The following is a 20,686-nucleotide window of genomic DNA, read 5'->3' as shown; positions in this document are numbered from 1 at the left end:
CTTGTCTTCTGTGTATGACGAAGAACATGTGTCTTTCAGTGTTTGGGTAATGAACTTAACATAATGTCCTACAATTTCATGCATTTAATGCAAAAAGTAGAACTTCATTCTTTTTATGGCTGTATTAATATCACATTTTCTTTATGAATTTCTCTTTCATTATGCACCTGATTCCTTATGGTAGCTATTGTGAATAGTGCCACAATAAACATGGAAACATATGACTGCTGTTTCACAGTAAATGTAATTGTCCTGGTTGCTATTGCTTTTTTAATGCATTATTCCCACCCCATTCCCCAAAAATAGCAACACAAATAAAAATATTTTATTTTGCCCATAGTTTCATGATTCATAAATTCAGCAAGGATTCTTGGCAGTTGCCTCTTATGGTCTCTCATGAGGTTACACTTGGATCTCATCTGCAGCTCAGGTCATTGTAGACTTGACCAAGCTGGGAATCCAGGACAGTTCATTCACATGGCTGGTAGCTTGAAGTTCACCTGGGGCTGCTGACAGAACAACCTGCAAATGCTCTCTCCCACATGATAGTTTCTACAGAGTAGATTTCCCATTAAACAAACATCCTACTAAGTCAAGAGGAGGAGGCAGGACTTTAGTAGCAAGGTTCTCAAGTCAAGCTGTGCTGGCTTCACCACATTCTGTTGTTATAGACAACTTACTACTGTCAGCCCAGATTGGAGGGAAGGAGGAATGGACTGTACAGGTCAATGGACCTTGACACAGATTTTGTGGGTATTTTCAAAAACTAAAATTGTATTAAATATCTCACTTTGTTTATTTTCTAATTTGTATTTTTGTGTGATCAACTATGGCTTTAATACCTAAAACTTGTAGAGTATTTAGGAATGGTAGTTTCTCTCACCATTGCTCTTAGTATCCTATTATATTCCTTATGTGTTTGTCTTTCTGTTCTTCACTCTGTATTTTTCCACTTATTTTCCATTTTCTGTTAAACTACACTGTTGTTAGACTCATCCTCTGGTTTCTTATTTTTAGCTACTGACTTTTTATTGGTTCTTTTAAATTTTATTGACTCTCAGTCATTTATTTGATTTTTGTTATCATTTTTCTAACAATATGCCCATATTGTCATTTATTTATTCATGCCTATTGGAATTACCTATAAGGTAATTCACCAATACTGTTCTCTGAATATGTTTTCTTTTTTCTACTTTGTTCATTTTATTTTATTCATAAACTCTTTAATATGTGCGGTTGTTTGTTTTTCTTTTCTTTTGACAAACATTGTATTTGAAAAAGCATCTATCCTACAAAAACTTCAGAAAAGAGTTTATTTAACTTCTTCAGTTCACTTTATTTCGGGTAGATCACCTTATTCAAAAAGAATTGAAGTGTTGAGATACTGGGCACCATATCTCTGACAAACATTCTCTTACAAAATATGATACAAGTTTACAGTTGTTTAATATGATTCTTCCACTTTGGTCCAACCTAAATTTTACTTGTGTACTCCAGGAAAAAACTGGCAAACATGCTGAGATTTTCAGAGTCCCACCTACTACCATTGAATGGTCAAATGCCTCCAGGGAAAAATCACTGATTCTAATTTTTACTTTTCTCTGAACTTGACTCCTAAGTCTTGCTTCCCTGGGAACTATGAAATACTTTCCAATAGCGCTGCTGTATTCACACTTTGCTAATGTCATTCCTGGGACTGTAGCAGATTTACACTTCATTTAACTAAGAGAAAAGTGTGTGTTAGAAGCAGAAGCAGAATCCTTGAATAGAAGATAGGAAGTCACTGATTGTGGGCTACAGCTTTCAGATGCCATCACTGGGTTATTGTCAAGTTTAATTCAGTTTATGCTCTCTAATCCCATCTGTAGGAAACCAGACCCAGCTGCTGTCCCAGTGCAATGACTCCTGGTCTGACCCAGAAAGCTCTGCAGCCTCAGAGGGCCACACTGCCAACTGCTCAGGTGAGCAAGACCCCCAGCACCAGAGCCTTCCCATTCCCTGTGTAAATGCCCACTGACATGACCCTGTCTCTCCTCAGACAGCAGACAGCTCCGCCTGGTGGATGGGGGCAGTCGCTGTGCAGGGAGAGTGGAGATCCTGCAGCAGGGCTCCTGGGGCTCCATCTGTGATGACAGCTGGGACCTGAGTGATGCCCACGTGGTGTGCAGACAGCTGGGCTGTGGAGTGGCCCTGGAGGCCACCATCTCTGCTCACTTTGGAGAGGGATCAGGGCCCATCTGGCTGGACGAGCTGAACTGCACAGGAGAGGAGGCCCATGTGTGGCAGTGCCCTTCCCAGGGCTGGGGGCAGCACAACTGCAGTCACAAGAAGGATGCTGGGGTCATCTGCTCAGGTACGTGCACAGGCTGGGAGGTCTGGGAGGGTGTGCAGGATGGTGTCTGAGCATTGTACAGGGGTTGGGACAGGTGAGGGGAAGGACAATTCTTGTCCTTCCAAAAGAGAACATGAGGTATTTCTGTTTCCTGCTGCAGCATCTGAGCTTCTGCTCCTTCCTTCTCAGCACTGTCCCCTGTCACAGTCATTCTCTACAGTGTCCATTAAAAGTAGTCATCACTCTTCTGTGACCTGTGGGTGCAACATCCTGACCCATTGAATTATATTTCTATTTCTGCTATAACAAGTGGCTCAAAACAACACATATGTGTCATCCTATGGTGTGTAGATTAGAATTTTTAACAAGGTCTATATGGGGTATGAACAACATGTGAGCAGGTTGTAACAGTTGAAGCTCTGGGAAGACTCATTTCCTTCCTTTTGAAGCTTCTAGCATTTGACTGAATTCCTTGTCTCATGGCTTCTTTTTTCTTCAAAACAACAACAGGGCAATACTCTGATCATCTTTTCATATTCACATCTCCCTCTGATGAGGGGCAAAAGAATCATCTGATTTTGATGATAGACTTCTGGGATATGATTAGATTGCACTCAGCCACTAATCCAGGCTGATCCAGAATAATGCACAAAAGGATCTTTTCTTAATTTTGTCTTAAAAGCACTTTGGCAATGAGGTAAAATATCCACACACTCCCAAGATCAGGCAGTGGACAGCCTGTCCGCTCTGTTCATCCTCCTTTTCTAGGATCAGTCAGATGGTTTGTCAGGTAGTAAATAAAGTTTCTTTTCCACAGAGCCCCCAGGTCACTGTTCCTCCTGTTCATTTGCTTATATTTACATTGTTGTAGAAACAAAAAGAGAGGTACAAGTTAGCAAAACAAGTTAAAGGGACAAAACTTGCAGTCTTCCACCTAGTGGACATTTCTTCAGCAGAGTCAGCAGTGAATGCTCACTACTTGTGAATTAAAAAAAAAAAAAAAAAAAAAAAAAAAAAAAAAAAAAAAAAAAAAAAAACAGCAGTTAGAGTTGAATACTCCCTGACCCCTGTTTTCCTCCTCTTGCTTTTAGACTTCCTGGCTCTCAGGCTGGTGAGCGAGGACCAGGAGTGTGCTGGGTGGCTGGAGGTTTTCTACAACAACACCTGGGGCAGCATATGCCAAAGCCCCATGGAACCTGTGACCTTGTCTGTGATCTGCAGACAGCTTGGCTGTGGGGATACTGGGACTCTGGATTTCTTGGTACCTTCGAGGGAAGGTTCTAGACCTCGCTGGGTGGATGGAATTCACTGTCGAAAAACTGACACCTCTCTCTGGCAGTGTCCTTCTGACCCCTGGAAACATCAATCTTGCTCACCAAAGGAGGAAGCTCATATCACATGTACAGGTGACCTACTGTCTACTTCTATGGGTCTGTCCTATACCTGTAGGTTGTTGTCAGGAAAGGTTCATATATTTAAAAATAATGGATGCGTTGAAATAAATCTACAACATGAATCCTGGTTAGAGATTACTTGACCCACCTGTTGCAATCCTGTTTCAAGGCAGATGTGAGAAAACCAGCAAAGATAGCGATTTATGTGAAAAGTACCTGATAGGGAACTTAGCATATGGGAGCATAAAGTTACACTCTGATGAACATTTTTAGCAATTAGCTAATGCAGTCTTACATTGTATTCATTACTCTGTATTTCCTTAGTGAGATGGTGAATGATTGAACCTCAGTAATATACATTGTTTGCTCTGAGTTATCACTTTGTTCCCCACTATCACCACACATAATGAAGCTTAATCATCACATTAAAGGCTTGGTAGGCATTATGGTGATCCTTTGTTTCAGATGAGGAAAATGAGGTTTGGAGTAAGCACTTCATCTTTCTCACACTTTCAATTAAGTGAGTGGCAACTTGGGGAATTCAATACAATGGGCTGTTCATTCTGGAATCAACTACAGCAGTCAGACAACCTCTCAGATTAGTTTGTTGATGATAAGTAATTGGGTCATTTGTAGGTAGAAACTTACTTCCAGGCAGGAAAACAGACACATGAAGAAATTACCTTCCCTGCTCTCATGGAGTTTTCACTCCAGCCTGATGACACACACCATGCATGAAGTTTAGTGTCACGAAGGCAAGGTAGGTGCTGTACAAATATGTGCATTGAGGAAGAGAGAAACCATATTTAGGTTGAGAAAGAAAGGTGGAGTAGAGGTGCAATGCAGGAAGAAAGTAGAGCATTTTTTCAGTGTAATTACTGAGGTAAAAAGAGCACGGTGACCTTCAGTTACTGATGCAGTCTCATCCTGAGCAGAGCAGGAGGAGGATGGAGAAGAGCAATGCCTGATTACCTGCATGGGTAAGAAGAGCTCGACACCTCTCCCACACATGACCCAATAACGATCTTGTTGAAAAGCTGTTTCTTAGTCTTCTTCTCTGGCACATCATGAGGCAGTGCTATGAGATGAGGGGCCTGGTCTCCCCTCATTTTCTTCTTGAATTGATCTCCTTACAGTGCCAGTGGTCTTGGTTGATACTGTTCCTCTGAGCCATATACTACTGCAAACTAAGGTGCCCACTTCATCTCTCTCTCAGGAAACATTAATGGGGTCTGAATGAAATTGGAGCCCAATATCTTCTAACTTCATATGAAGCTATAAAGAAGAGCTGGGGTTCTGGCTCGGCGGTAGAGCACTTGCCTAGCACACACAAGGCCCTGGGTTCAATCTTCAGCACCACATAAAAATAAGTAAATAAAATAAAGGTATTGTGTCCAACTACAACTAAAAAGTAAATATTTTTTAAAAAGAACTGTAATGTGTAATGTGCCCTTCAGACTCATGATCTGATAAAAAAAAACCTGGCTATCCTCTAGAAACAATGATTTCCTTATTAGTAGGAGGCTCTGCATTTCCTTTTAAACATGCAATCTTTTTTCTGGCCAAATCAGAGAATATTTTTGCATCACCTTTTCATTTTCAACAATTTCTTTCCTTTTTCTCCATGTCCAGAAACATTAAATTTGCCCCATGAGGTGATACCGGCCACCACTTCTGTTGGTGTCGCTCTCCAGCCTGGTCACTCCCCCTCATCCAGGAAGGCTGCAGTACCAGGCTCACCAGGCTCCTCTGTCTCCTGTTCCTGGTGCTGCCAGCATCCTTGAACACAACTGAGATAACATCCTGGCCTCTCCAGACCTGAATTTCTCCCTTTGAAATGTTCCCTCACACCCATCTCCATCTATAGCCACCCTTTTGACCATCACTAACTGTCCAGCTTGGAATCTTGATGGCATTATTCACTTCTCTGACTGTTGCTTCTTCTCCTTATGACACATATTCATGATGCAACTTTTCCAGATATTTTATCCTTATGCAGATTCTAAATGTTTTCCCTTATCAGTTTTTCAGTTTTCCACTCTCCTCATGATTGTACATGTTCTTCTTACCCTGATTAAATTAAATAATATCCCATTATAATCATCCCCCTTCATTACACCCAACTCTCTAGTCTCTTCTGTAATTCAAAGATAAGAATAGTATTACCTCTGACTTAATCCCATCAGAAGATCAATTCACCAATTGGATTAAGACTTATGAGAGTCTTAACTCTTATAACCCAATCATTTCTCCACTAAAACTTTTGCATTGTCTTATCAGGAGCTTTGGGGGGCACCTCACATTTAAACCATAACACCCACCAAGGCTTGAGCAGGGCTAGGTCATGATAATATTAAGGTACTGCCGCAGTCCGGCTGCAGCAAAATAACTGGGGGGGTGACGAACAACTTGTGTACATTGATACAGCAGGAGTGGGAGCCGTTTATTGTAGGACAACAGAGGTATTTATACATTCCACATAGCTTATCTTAATTAACATAAACTAGATACAGCAGTCAACCAATAAGGAATCTCCACACTTAATGGCTCCTTGGCATTACTTCACAAACCACTCCCTCTGGCAAAATGCCAGGCGCCATCCTGACTTGTTTACAGACTCTAACAGGTACAACCTTACTCTTGTGGCTAGAAGTATAGTTCAGTGGCACAGCACACCCAAAACTGTTCAAGGTTCTTAGCTTAATCATGATCATAATTGAGAAAGAAGAAAATGAATAACAGCAGTAGCTACCACAGACACATAAATCAGCTATAAAAATACTATAAAATATAATAATAATCAATTAAAATCAATAACAACTAAAAATAACTATAGAATGAACAAGAAAGTAAATTAATAAAAGGAAAAATAATTCAAAAAGGAAGAAACTCATAGAGAAGAAGAGGAATAAAAAATAACAAGAAAATCATTTTATATATAAAAGATGAGAAAGAATTTTTCATTTAAAGAATTTTAAAATTCATTAAATATATACTAAAAGGTAAATATAATAATGTAGATATTAAAAAATAAAAAATATGTCAAAAATCCTTCCAGACAAAATACTCACATACAGGCACCTCTTCCCTGGTCATTTAGACACCTCTTTCCTGGTCATTTAACATTTGAATCCAGCAGGTGTCCCTAGGCTAAAAAAAAAGCCAACTGTAGATCCTTTGAATTCCATCAAAATGAGCTAGGAGCAGGTGTGGTGGTGAACACCTGTAACACTAGCAGCTCAGGAGGCTGAGGCAGGAGAATTGCTAGTTCAAAGCCAGCCACAACAACAGCCAGATGAGATGCTAAGCAACTCAATGAGATCCTGTCTCTCTATAAAATACAAAATAAGACTGGGGATGTGGCTCAGCAATCAAGTGCCAGTGATTTGTGTACCCCACTTGTGGGCCCACACTTGTTCCAGGGACCTTGTGCCCTTGGGGTCTAGCCAAGTGTCCTAGCCATGGTGAGTCTCTGGAATTCCTGTGAAAAGTGGTGCAAGCAATCAAACTACTGAGCTCCACCCAGGAGATGGGGCACAGGAATGGGGTGAATCACCAGATGTGATCTCTGAGCTTTCAATCCAGGCCTCTCTGTGCAGCCGCCTGAGACTGGAATCACTTCTTTTCACATAGAGAAGGACCATGTATCAATGAGGCTTCTAGTCCTTTCTCTGCTGCCATCTCAGTGTGTTTGTGGAAGTCAGTCTTCCTATCTGAGACTGTAAGTGCTCACATCTTCCATCCAGTTTCTGTGAGGGATGACCAAAGGACCCGTGTATTATAATGAATCCGTTTTATAATTCCAGCACAGTTTTGCCCCTACAATACTACCCTTCTCAAGATGGCCCCTGGTTATAGCACTCTGAGACCTCTGAGCAATGTGATAAATTCCTTCTGCAAATCTGGCTTGTTCTATGGAAGGCGTCCATCTCAGAACAACAACCCAAATTTGATCTAACACTTGTAAGAACAATGTGTTTCTCCCACAGGTAAAACAGCTGGAGTTGAAGTTGAAAATTGATTTGTATTTTTCTCTGGGCTGCCTTAATGCTTCTCCATTCTGTCAACATTTCTCATCATTTCTTCATTGGTTCCCAGTTTTCTTCCTCTTTCTCTTCTCAAAATACAGTTTCTCCTGTGTTCTCTGGCTCTTGTCACTCACAGAGTCACAAAAAGTGTACTTCTATTCTACTATTTGCCTTCTCCTCGAGAACTCTTGGCAGGAAATCCAAGCACAGATTGGATATATTTGGGGAATAAGTAACATTCTATGATTCCTAGTGGCATTTGGGCAATGCCAATACCTGATATCATCTATTCAGGGAGGTTTCTCAATCTACCTAAAATGAACATAAATTTAAAATTTAATATCTATATTTGAAATATGAAGCCTAGAATCAATAGTGAAATATATTACATTAGCTATGGTTTGTCTTATGATCCATTGACTTCTCAGTCTTAATGCCTGTATAATTTCATTTTTTCCCCTGGATTCATGGCTGTCACCTGAGACTTCTTATGATCCCATCCCCATTTCCTACCCCATGTGCTCTCATCCTTCCAAATCTCAGACCATGAATAGTCATGTGTATGTGCTTTACAAGAAACCAATTCAGATACTGGCTTAGTACACTAACTCTTAGAAATCATTCAGAAAAGACACTTTCAGCTACTCAGATTAGGAATCTTGGCATTTATCAAATTGTTTTGTCTCATCATATGTAAAGCTCTACCAATAGCAAGTTTTACACTGATCGGATCTACATTATAACTTCTATCTTTGACTACTCACTTGATTATGTTGTGCTTGACTCCATTTCTTATTTTTTTTCACAATTAATTTTCTCAAGTTATGTTAGAAACTCAGTTTTACCTGCCACCCTAGCATAATGAATGATCCCATGTCTTGCTCAGTAAGTTCGCATTCTGAAAGTACATGCTGCCAACTGCTTGGTTGGGAAGGCAGTACCACATGACAAGAGGACCTTTCCCATTCTCTTTTTAAATATAACCATTGTCATGATTCTTTCTCCTCAGAGAGCCCACAGCTCCGCCTGGTGGATGGTGGCAGTCGCTGTGCAGGCAGAGTGGAGATCCTTCACCAGCATTCCTGGGGCACTGTCTGTAGTGACAGCTGGGACCTGAAAGATGCCCACGTGGTGTGCAGACAACTGGGCTGTGGAGTGGCCTTCAATGCCATTATCTATGCACAATTTGGAGAGGGATCTGGACCCATCTGGCTGACAAAGATGAAGTGCACAGGAGAGGAGGACTACTTGTGGAATTGCCCTGCCCTGGGCTTGGGAAAGAACAACTGTGTGCACTATAGTGATGCAGGAGTCATCTGCTCAGGTATGGTCAGTGCATTCTCCACTACCTAAGACATTGGAAAGCTCCAGGAAGTAGTGTCTTATCCCTGGGGGAATAGGAGGTGCCCAGAGAGAAATAATAGATCCTTTCCTGAATCTGTGGATTCAGGAGTAGCAGTAGATAACAGGCTTACTTATTCCTGTCCTGAAAATCTCTGATACTGTCCTTTCCCTTCTCAACTCTCTTACTTCATAAGATATTTTTTTGTAGACCATTAAACTTAAAGTCAATCTTCATCTTTCATTTATATAATTTACAGATAAATTAGCACACTCTGTTTTCAGCACTTTTCAATGGACAGACAAAAATGAGGCCCTACGTTTCTCAGTTGAAGTGAGTGTTTGTAGATGTTAGTTAGAAATATTTTTGTACTGGGTTAGTAGGTATATGGGCACAGGGATCAAACACATCACAGGGGAATTTATGGATTATTGCAAAGTTGCAATTCTTCTTTCCAGATTTAGACATCAGAATTTTTATGTCATTGGCAGGAAGGACCAGAGATCTGTGATCTCTCACAAAAACACCACATAAACAGTTTTTCTCACACCAAAAGTTGATAAGAGATAATAAATCAGGTGTATAAAAAGAAAAGAAAGCAGATGATTGCCTGCTTTTATGATAATAAAAAGAAAAGTCACATTGAAAGAGAGAAGAAAATAAGAAGAGTTATCCTTTCCCATAATCTAAGCAGACCAACATGAAGAAAGATGCATCCTTCTTGGGAGTTGGAAAGGTAATTAAGTCAAGGCCTTAGACTTGAAACTCAGAGCTAGGCAGGTGCCCAGTAGAACCCAACAACCCTTGTTCCTGTGCCAGTAACCTCAGACTGAGACTCTGGAACTGTGTTTAGTTGGACATCAAAGAGACTGTCTCCACCCCCACTCTTCTAACCTGTCTTGGCAGAAGGAAATCAATACTCTGTTGTCTAAGGAGCAGGACACAAGAACAGATATAGAATTTTGTCTTAGAGCAAAATGCCAGACACATTAATGATGATACTCTGTACTCAGTAGGAATTAGAGGCCTCACATTTAGGACAGAGCTCATAGAGAGAGCATGATCTATGTGCTGTGGGACACACTCAAGAAGAGCCTGTGGCTGGTTGCAGGAGTCTTGGGACATGAGTCCACTTCACCAGTAGGCAGCTAATAGCATTGAGGGCCTTGGTACCTCCCCAGGGCTGTGTTGACTTGCCAGGCTGAGGCTTCAGTGTTTGACATATCTTTGCAGCATTGGTGGCCACAGGTCCACCCTCTTCACTCCTTCCCAAAGCCCCAAGGAGCACACTTTGGAGAGAGTTAAGTCTCTGCTTGGGGTTGAAAGTTTAGTTGGGCACCCAAGTTCTATCTTCTCTGTCAGGACATAAGGATGTAGCACATGAGCATTTTCAAGAGTATATCATTTTTAGTAACTTTTAACACATTTAACACTATCAATAGCATTTATCACTGTAGAGGTTTAAACTTAGCCATGAAGAAGGCCTTTGGGTTATACACAATTACATATAAGAGGAAAGGAGGAGTAGGATAAAAATTATATAAGTGGAAGAAACGATTTTTAGTAGAGGGGGTGGAGAGAGAGAAGGGGAGGGGAGGGGAGGGGAGGGGAGGGGGGATAGTGGAGAATGGGATAGACAGCAGAATACATCAGTCACTAGAAAGGCAATTTATAAATCAATGGAAATGTAACTGATGTGACACAGCAATCTGTATACGGGGTAAAAAATGGGAGTTCATAACCCACTTGAATCAATCTGTGAAATATGGTATATTAAGAACTATGTAATGTTTTGAACAACCAACAATAAAATATTATAAAAAAAAAAGAACAGAAAAAAGAAGGCCTTTATGTTAAGTTATTTAGGGCACTGCTGTATTCACATAGAGGTTTAGGAAGGGAAATTGAGACTGATAATGGATTTAGGATAAATATCACAATACCTCATTTATACAGGAAACACCTATACCCAGACCTTGCCTGGGAGCTGCCCTTTGTCTGTCCCTATAAGAGAAGCCACCAAGAGTCTATTTGCTGCCATGTGCCAAACAGATACTCTGCACCCTCAGTTCTTTTTGGTGCCAATTTTCCAGATTTCTTAGGCCACAGAGCAGGACCATTTTCATTGATTAGTTGTTGTGGGATTTGATGCTTCCCTGTTTTGGACTAAAGTGCAAGTGTGTCTCTGTCTCTTCTGATTTATGAGAAAAAAGCAGAATTTGTTCTCTAGTGTTCAAGATGTAGATGTCAAACCTTAAGGTTTTAAAGTTACTTTTTTTTTTTTTTTGCTGTTTGTCCTTTGGAGTTTTCATGGAATCTGGTTAATTGTATTAATTCTACATTCAGTAGTTCTTGAAAAATGGGAGTTCATAACCCACTTGAATCAATCTGTGAAATATGGTATGTTAAGAACTATGTAATGTTATGAACAACCAACAATAAAATAATTTAAAAAAAATAAATAAATAAAAAGACAAATAAATGTATTGCTGAGTTTGCAACAATACTGTCCTCTGAACCCCTCGGGATCTCTGTTCAGCACAATGACAGAGGCTCAGTTATGGTCTGAGTACATGTACTGTATGAATTTTACTCTTTCCCCTCTCAGGCTGTATAGCTGGATCAGGTTTCTGTGATCTGTGAAGAGTAGAAGAGTAAAGGTGAAACCTACATTGGGTGCTCTATTTCTTTATCTGAAATTATTCTGATTTTTAGTAATGGAAATTATACAAAAGTTTATGGCAAAGGATATTCCAATAGAATTCAGTGCCTAAGAGAAAGATACCCTCCAGAGGACACTGCACTCATATACCCCAGTGGATTATCTCATATAAAACTTGGATGTAATGTTATTTTATCTCCACTGAGACATTCTAACTCTTGCTATCAGTGGGACAAATGTTATTTTTTAAAAAGGAAAATAAAAAGGAAATAGTGCCACTGCAGGAAAGTTTGTGTTTCTATCTGAGCCTAAACTACAATCAGTCATGCAAACCTGGTGGCCCTCTCTGGTGGTGCTCATGTTGACCTTTAATGTGAAGGTGGAACTGAGTGGAAACCAGAGTTCACAGAGAAGACCTGGCTGCATCCTCAGGCAGAGCCTTCAGCCATCCAGGTTTCTGTTCCGGAGGCTGATCTTTATTGTTCCTGTCATTGGATAACTGTATTGATGGCTGATTTTTATGATGAACCTGCAGGTCTCATACGCTTTTAAACATAACCTCCTAAAGATTAGTGATTTCAGTTTGAAATTTATGTATCTGCATTTTGACTCTATAAGTAAGGTATACTATCATTATCCTCTATAATGATAGAAATTGAGATTATCAATGTAGTTACACTTCATTCATTCACACTCCATTTAAATATATCAGCTTCAGAGAGAAAAGGGAGTATTTTGAGTAACAATTTTATTTGGTTAGTTTAATGCTTTTGATCTTCATTCCACTTTGATGGTTTACTTGGGGACAAATATAATGAACATGCTATTTTCTTGAGAAAGGATTCCTTGCTGAACTTCATTACCACATAAAATTACTATTACATTACAATTTCACATCTGTAATCAAATGCATCCCCAAATTGTCTGGACCCATACTTGAAATACTTCCTGACCAGCTTCAGTAGAGATATAATGGAGTCTTCAAACTCTGATTATTAGAAACAAAATAAACCCTTAAAAAACACAAAACAAAAGCAAAAAATAACAATGCTCAAGCTCAAATTTCTTGATGACTTCGGTTCCTTTTTCTAAATGGCCTTTCTTTCTTCTATAATGTGAAGAATAATTTAAAGAACCCTGATTATTTTAGTCCCAATAACCTGTTTTATATCTCAGCCTCACACTGTTTAGTGGGCTCTTTTCTTATGCCTAAATGAGAAACAATTCTAAATTTTCAATTTCCATACGTGCTGATTTTTTTTCATTTATTAGCTGATGTTATCTTAGTTGGAATTAATATCTGTGAATTGATAATTTCAGAGAATAAAATAGTGAAAAATTAATCCTTGTCTTTTTCTACACTGAGTTCACTTTCAGTGGATAGATATGGATACAATAAAAACAAGAAGGTAGACTGTCACAGAAAGTCATACAAACACACAGATACATTTATAATATGAAGAATAATATGTCCATATAAAAGAAAACTGTGTATTACACACTACATATATTTATTTCTTGGACACATACACATCTGTGTAGAGAAGTGTGTATATTCATTTCTTGAATCAACAATTTAGAATCAACCTTACAAATTACTTCTCCAAAATTTGTCTTCACACACTTCTTCTAAGAATTCACATTCAGGCACCATCTGTTGAATCCAAGCCCCACACCACAATCCTGAAAAACAAAAATATTTCACAGCATTACCTGTGAATTTTAGCTTCCTCCTTCTATTTGCTGGTACTTGTTGTTATTTGTTTTTTCTCTCATAGGATTTGTGCATATGGTTGGAGGACATGGACCTTGCTCTGGGCGAGTGGAAGTGAATTCTGGAGAAGGATGGATTCCAGTATCTGATGGGAATTTCACATTAGCCACAGCCCAGGTCATCTGTGCTGAACTGGGGTGTGGCAAGGCTGCATCTGTCCTGGGGAACCTGCCCTTCAGAGAGGACAGTGAACAGGTCTGGGCTGAAGAGTTCCAGTGTGAGGGGCAGGAGCCTGGCCTCTGGTTCTGCCCCAGAGTGTCCTGTCCTGGAGGAAGGTGTCCCCACAGAGGGGCTGTGCAAGTTGTCTGCTCAGGTGAGACCCACAGCAGGACTTTATCCTCCCTACACACTCTATGGGAATAATAAAAATGTGTGTTGTTGCTAAAACCCTGTCTTCTACCAGGATATACAGATGTTCGGCTCATGAAAAATGGCAGCTCTCAGTGTGAGGGTCAAGTGGAGATGAAGACCTCTGGAGGCTGGAGAACATTCTGTGCCTCCCACTGGAATATGGCCAATGCCAATGTAGTTTGCCGTCAGCTGGGCTGTGGAGTCGCCATCTCCACCCCAAAGGGAGCATACTTTGTGGAAGGAGGAGATGAGATCTGGAGAGACCGATTCCACTGCTCAGGGTCTGAGTCCTTCCTGTGGAACTGCCCTGTGACTGCCCTGGGTGTTCCTGCCTGTGCCCATGGAAACACAGCCTCTGTGGTCTGCTCAGGTAAGAGAGGTCAGGGCTGACTGGTACTTGAGTGATGTGTCTCTAAGATCAGACAGCATGGAGAGCTGACTTCAAAAATGAGACATTTTGTGGTGAACTATGATCCTTAACAGTTATTCATCTTTCAGCCCTGTCAAGAAATATGAAGAGGATTGATTTTAACCAAGAATTATAATTTATTGAAATTCATAGATAACACTATATAACATTGAATGACAACTTTGTCACATTCCTCACCCTGCACTATCAGAGAGCGTCAGCAGCTCCCAGAAGTAACCTGCACATCCCTCCAGTCACTGTGCCCTCCTTCCCTCCAAAGAAGACCACTCTAACATTTGCTTCCAAGGAATTCTGTTTTTTAAATTTGGAGCTTTATGTAAAATCATGCACCATGTTCTCTTTTGGTGTCTACTTTGACTCAACATATCGTTTAGAATTTACCCATATTTCTAGTTTTATCTGAGTCTAATTTTTATTGCTGTAGAGTTTTCTGCCAAATAACTACAAGATCATATGTTGATCAAGTCAAATGATATGGGGATTTGAGTTGTTTGTGCTTTTTGAGTACCCAAATAATGATCCTATAAATTACCATGTCAATATTGTTTGGTGCAAATATGGATATATTTGTATATCTTTATTAATCTTTGTCCTTTCATATGCCCCCTCTTTATATGGTCTTCTTTCTGGAGTCAATTTTTTGTTCTTAATGAAGCACAGCGTATCAACATTTGCTGCTCTCATAGTATTCTAGTGTCCTTTTGAAAAGCACTTTGCTATCATAATATCATAAAAAATATTCTTCGAGTATTTTATACACATTTAGTTACACTTCTTTTATATATAGATGCACAATCTTTCTGGAATTGGTATTGTATATGATGTGTGGTGTGAAAAAAAGTTTCACATCATTGTTGGGATATCCAATTGACTCAGAATCATTACTGAAAAGACTTTTCCCCACTGCTGTGTCACCTTTGAAATACACAGGGTGTAGATATTTCTGACTCTTGCTCTATGCTCTGTTCCATTCCATTCTGTCTTTTTCTAGGCTTGTAGCCATGAATAATTCCTTAATTATCATAACTTTATAGCATGTCTGATTAACTTTTTTAAAGATTTCTTTAAAGTAACTGCTCTAATTGTGTTTTTTTTTTTCTGTCCAGTACATTGGTCATGCTTGGTCTTCTGCATTTCAAATAAATTTTACATACAATGTGATATATTTAATTCAACAATAGAATGATGGTCTTTAGATTGAGTTTGGATTTGACCTAAACATCTAATTAATGAACAAGCTAATTAATGTATAAGGTATATCTCTGATTTCCCTCAGAAATTAAAAGTAACTTTCACTAGATATACTATTGGGGTTTTATGGTTTTGGTGTTATTTTATGAGTTTCTTTTAGTAAAATGTTCTAGGACATTTAATGTTTTAGTCTGCTTTTTTATGCTGTGACAGAAAGGCCTAACTAGAACAATTTTAGGAGAAAAAAATTATTTTGAAGCCGAAGTTTTCAGAGGTCTCAGTCCATAGATATCCTACTCCATTCCTTGTGGTTGAGGTAAAGGCAGAATATCATGGTGGAAGAGTGAAGCAGGGTAAAGGAGGTCAGCAGTTGGCCACCAAGAAGCAGAAATGGGGAGAACTCTGCTCAACAAAGACGACATATAAATCCCAAATTCATGCCAACAGGGACCCATCTCATCCAGCTACAACATATCTGACTATTGTCACCACCCAGTTAATACTATCAAAGAATTAATGTGCTGATTAAGTTAAGATGTTCCTAACCCAATCATTTCAATTGTAAACTTTCTTTCATTGTCTCACACATAAGGTTTTCTGGGATACCCAGTATCAAAACACCACAACTAGTTTTCACATTTGCTTTTTTGGTGGCTTTGTCTTTCTTTTTCTCTTTCATTTGTCTTATTATTTTTCTTGATGATTAGAGAATTCTAGATAAGCTTCAAAGATAGCACAAAATTCCCAGATAATCCTAACCCTGATTCTCCAATGGTATTTTTTTCTATATTATCCCCTCTTTCTGCCACATTTTCCCCTGAATATGTAAAATATTCTGACTGACTAGTTAAGAGTAGGTGAATAAGATATTTCCTTATTCTTAAAATACTATCAAGACTATTTACATAACTACAGTGTCATTGCCAATTTCCATAAAATAATCTGTTGCCTTCCACATATGATGGAGAATGTGTGGTACTTGTCTTTCTGTGTCTGGGTTATTGAAGGTAACATAATGTCCTATGATTCCATCTATTTTGATGCAAAAGGCAAGGCACTATTCCTTTTATGGTCATATTTATACCACATTTTCTTTATGAATTTCTCTTGCAATGGGCATCTGATTCCATAATATAGCTATTGTGAATAGTGTTCCAATAAACATGGGAATGTACAATTGCTGTTACACAGTAAATGTATTTTTCCTAGTTGCTATTGTTTTTTAATGCATCACTGCCCCCCCCACCAATAGCAACACAAGTAAAAATATATTTCATTTTGCCCATAATTTCCAGATTCATAAATTTGTCAAGGGCTCTTGGAAGTTGCCACTTGTGATCTCTCATGAGGTTGTTTTTCTATATCATCTGCAGCTGAGGTCGTTGAAGGTTTGACCAAGCTGGGAATCCAGGACAATTTATTCACATGGCTGGTATCTTAATGTTCACCTGGGGTTGCTGACAAAACCACCTACAAATGTTCTCTCCGACAAGATAGTCTCTACAGAGTAGATTTCCATTAAGCAAACATTCTACTAAGTCAGAGGAGGAGGCCTGACTTTCTTAGCAATGTTCCTAAGTCAAGCTGTGCTGGCTTTACCACATTCTGTTGCTTATAGACATTATAGACAACTCACTACTGTCAGCCCAGATGGGAGGGCAGGAGGAATGGATAGCACAGGTCAATAAATAGAGTGTCACAGATTTTGTGGATATTTTCAAAAACTACAAGTGTGTTAAATTCCTCACTTTGTGTATTTTCTAATTTTATTTTTGTGCAATCAATTATGGTCTTAATACCTAAAATTTGTAGAGTATATAGGAATGTTAGGTTCTCTCACCATCTCTCTTTGTATCCTATTATATTTATTATGGTTTGTCTATGTTTTTCACTCCGTGTTTTCCCATGTTAATCCACTCAATTTTTTCTAGTTTGTGTTAACCTACAGTATTGTAAGACTCATCCTCTGGTTTCTTATTTTTAGCTACTGACTATATAGGTTCATTTTACTTGGTTCTTTTTAGTTATACATAACTCACAAATATTTATTGGATTTTGTTATTTTCTACTAAGATGCACCATCTCTATGACAAATATTTTTTTTATAAAATATAATACAAGTTTCCTGGTTGTTTAAATATGATTCCTCCTCTTTGTTTCAATGTAAATTTTACTTGTGTATTCCCAGGAAAAAATGGCAAACATGCTGAGATTTTCAGAGTGTCACCTACTACCTTTGAATGCCCTAATGCCTCCATGGAAAAATAGCTGAATATAGTTTTATTTTTCTCTGAACTTGACTCCTAGGTTTTGCTTCCCTGGGAGCTGTATACTTTTCTAAAGTCATTCCTGGGACTTTAGTAGATTTAGACTTCATTTAAGAGAGAAGTGTGTCTCAGAAGCAGAAGCAGAATCCTTGAATAGAAGATAGGAAGTCACTGATTGTGGGCTACAGCTTTCAGATGCCATCACTGGGTTATTGTCAAGTTTAATTCAGTTTATGCTCTCTAATCCCATCTGTAGGAAACCAGACCCAGCTGCTGCCCCAGTGCAATGACTCCTGGTCTGACCCAGCAGGCTCTGCAGCCTCAGAGGGCCACACTGCCAACTGCTCAGGTGAGCAAGACCCCCAGCACCTGAGCCTCCCCATTCCCTGTGTAAATGCCCACTGACATGACCCTGTCTCTCCTCAGACAGCAGACAGCTCCGCCTGGTGGATGGGGGCAGTCGCTGCGCAGGGAGAGTGGAGATCCTGCAGCAGGGCTCCTGGGGCTCCATCTGTGATGACAGCTGGGACCTGAGAGATGCCCACGTGGTGTGCAGACAGCTGGGCTGTGGAGTGGCCCTGGAGGCCACCATCTCTGCTCACTTTGGAGAGGGATCAGGGCCCATCTGGCTGGATGAGCTGAACTGCACAGGAGAGGAGGCCCATGTGTGGCAGTGCCCTTCCCAGGGCTGGGGGCAGCACAACTGCAGTCACAAGAAGGATGCTGGGGTCATCTGCTCAGGTCTGTGATACATTCTGTGCATAGGTTGGAAGAGTCTGCAGGATGGTGCCTGAGCCCCAGGGCTGGTATTGGGTAGTTGCTGACAGGTCAAAGGTGAGGTGGTGCCTCTCACAATTCCTATCCCTGCAGTAGAGGAAAAGATTAGGTCCTTTGATGTCCTGCTGCAGCAGCTGAGCTTCTGCTCCTTCCTTCTCAGCACTGTCCCCTGACACAGTCATTCTCTACAGTGTCTATTTAGAGCAGTCATCACTCTTCTGTTACCTGCCAGTGCAGCAACTTCCTGACCCACTGAAGTAGTCTTCTATTTCTTCTGTAACAAGTTACCATAGACTGAGGGTGTTAAAACAATACAAATTTATCACCTTACAGTGTATAGGTTAGAACATTGACCTGGGTCTGTGTGGGCTATAAACAAGTTGTCAGCAGGCTGCAACAGCTGGAGCTCTGGGAAGACTCTTTTTCTTACCTTTTTCCTCTTCTATAAATTACCTGAATTCATTGTATGACACCTTCCTTCTTCAACCCAAATTGTTTCAACCCTCTTGCCATTCTATGTTCACATCACACTATGGTGAGGTACAGAATGGCTTATCTGTTTGTGAGGATACTGGTGTAAGGATGGCATTACATTAGAGAAATCCTATCCAGAATTATCCAGAATAATGTCACAATGAAAGCATACTTTTGTTAATTTTATTTTTTGTTTTTGTTTGTTATTTTGGTACTGGGCTTGAATCAGGGGACTCAACCACTGAAGCACAACCATGGCACTTTTGTTTATTTTTTATTTTAAGACAGAGTCATATTAAGTTGCTTAGAGCCTCACTAAGTTGCTGAGGCTGACTTTGAACATGGGATGCTCCTGCTTTAGCCTTCCAATCAACTCGGAATACAAGCATGTCCCATCTTGCCTAGAGAAAGGATTCTTTTCTTAATCTTGTTTGAAAAGCCCTTTTGCAATGTGAGTTCAAATATTCACAGGCCCTAAGGATCAAGAAGTAGACATATTTGGAGCTCCACCCTACTACCACTCTATTTATAGTCATTTTTTTAGGATCTGTCAGATGGTTAGTCAGATAGTAGATAAAGAATTCAATTCCTGTAGAGTCCCCAAATCATTGTTCCTGCCTATGCATTTGTTAATATTACATTGTTGAAGAAAGAGAAAGAGAGGTACAAGTTAGCAAAACACATTAAAGGGACAAAAATTCCAGTCTCCCACTTAGTTGACATTTCCTCAGTAAAGTCAGCAATGAGCACTTACTACTTAGGAATAAAAAGAAACAGCCGTAAGAGTCGAATGCTCACTCTGCCCTTTTTCGTCCTTTCCATTTCAGAGTTCCTGGCTCTCAGGCTGGTGAGCGAGGACCAGGAGTGTGCTGGGTGGCTGGAGATTTTCTACAACAACACCTGGGGCAGTGTATGCCGCAGCCCCATGGAACCCATGACCTTATCCATGATCTGCAGACAGCTTGGCTGTGGAGACACTGGGACTCTGGATTTCTTGGTTCCTCTCAGAGAAGGTTCTAGACCTCACTTGATAGATGGAATCCACTGTCGAGAAATTGATAGCTCTCTCTGGCAGTGTCCTTCTGACCCCTGGAAACACCAATCTTGCTCTGCAAAGGAGGAAGCTCATATTACGTGTACAGGTGACCTACTGTCTATTTTTACGTGTTTGTCCTATGCCTGCAGGTTGTTGTTAGGAAAGTTTTATATATTCAAATATAATGAATGAGTTGAAATAAGTCTGCAGAATCAATACTGGATAGAGATTACTTTATCTAACTCTTGCAATCCTGTTTCAAAGGCAGATATAAGAAAATCTGCAATGATAGAAATTTATGTGAAAAGTACCAGAGACTGAACTGAGCATATGAGAGCATGAAGTTACACTCTGATAAACATTCCTGGAAATTAGCTAATGCAGTTTCAGATTATATAAATTAATCTGTATTTCCTTAGTGAGAGAGTGAATGATTAGATCTCAGTAGTACACATTGCTTACTGTGTGCTATCACCTTTCCCCCACCCCACCATACCACAAATAATGTGGCTTAATCGTCACAATCAACTGATGATAAGTATCATGGTGATCATTTATTTCAGAGGAGGAAACTGAGGTTAGGAGTAAACACTTCATCTCCCTAAAACTTTCAAACCAGTGGGGAACA

At 39.8% G+C, this 20,686-nt stretch overlaps 1 protein-coding gene across 1 annotated transcript in view; it reads left to right on the top strand.

Moving 5' to 3' along the window:
* The window catches only part of LOC308658154 (scavenger receptor cysteine-rich domain-containing protein DMBT1-like), a gene marked incomplete at both ends in the record, with an annotated part of 184,480 nt that overhangs the window by 121,540 nt on the left and 42,254 nt on the right, over positions 1 to 20,686 (top strand). Inside the window, 9 exon segments of the mRNA XM_081310777.1 lie at positions 1,869 to 1,961; positions 2,039 to 2,353; positions 3,424 to 3,738; positions 8,764 to 9,078; positions 13,537 to 13,845; positions 13,936 to 14,253; positions 18,028 to 18,120; positions 18,198 to 18,512; positions 19,850 to 20,164. Of these exon segments, the coding sequence (XP_081166903.1) occupies positions 1,869 to 1,961; positions 2,039 to 2,353; positions 3,424 to 3,738; positions 8,764 to 9,078; positions 13,537 to 13,845; positions 13,936 to 14,253; positions 18,028 to 18,120; positions 18,198 to 18,512; positions 19,850 to 20,164 (2,388 nt within the window).

Source organism: Spermophilus citellus (genome assembly GCF_964194105.1).
Source record: "Spermophilus citellus genome assembly, chromosome: 10".
Lineage (NCBI taxonomy): Eukaryota > Metazoa > Chordata > Mammalia > Rodentia > Sciuridae > Spermophilus > Spermophilus citellus.
The sequence above is the reverse complement of the archived record's forward strand: the minus strand, read 5'-3'. Positions and strand labels throughout refer to the sequence as shown.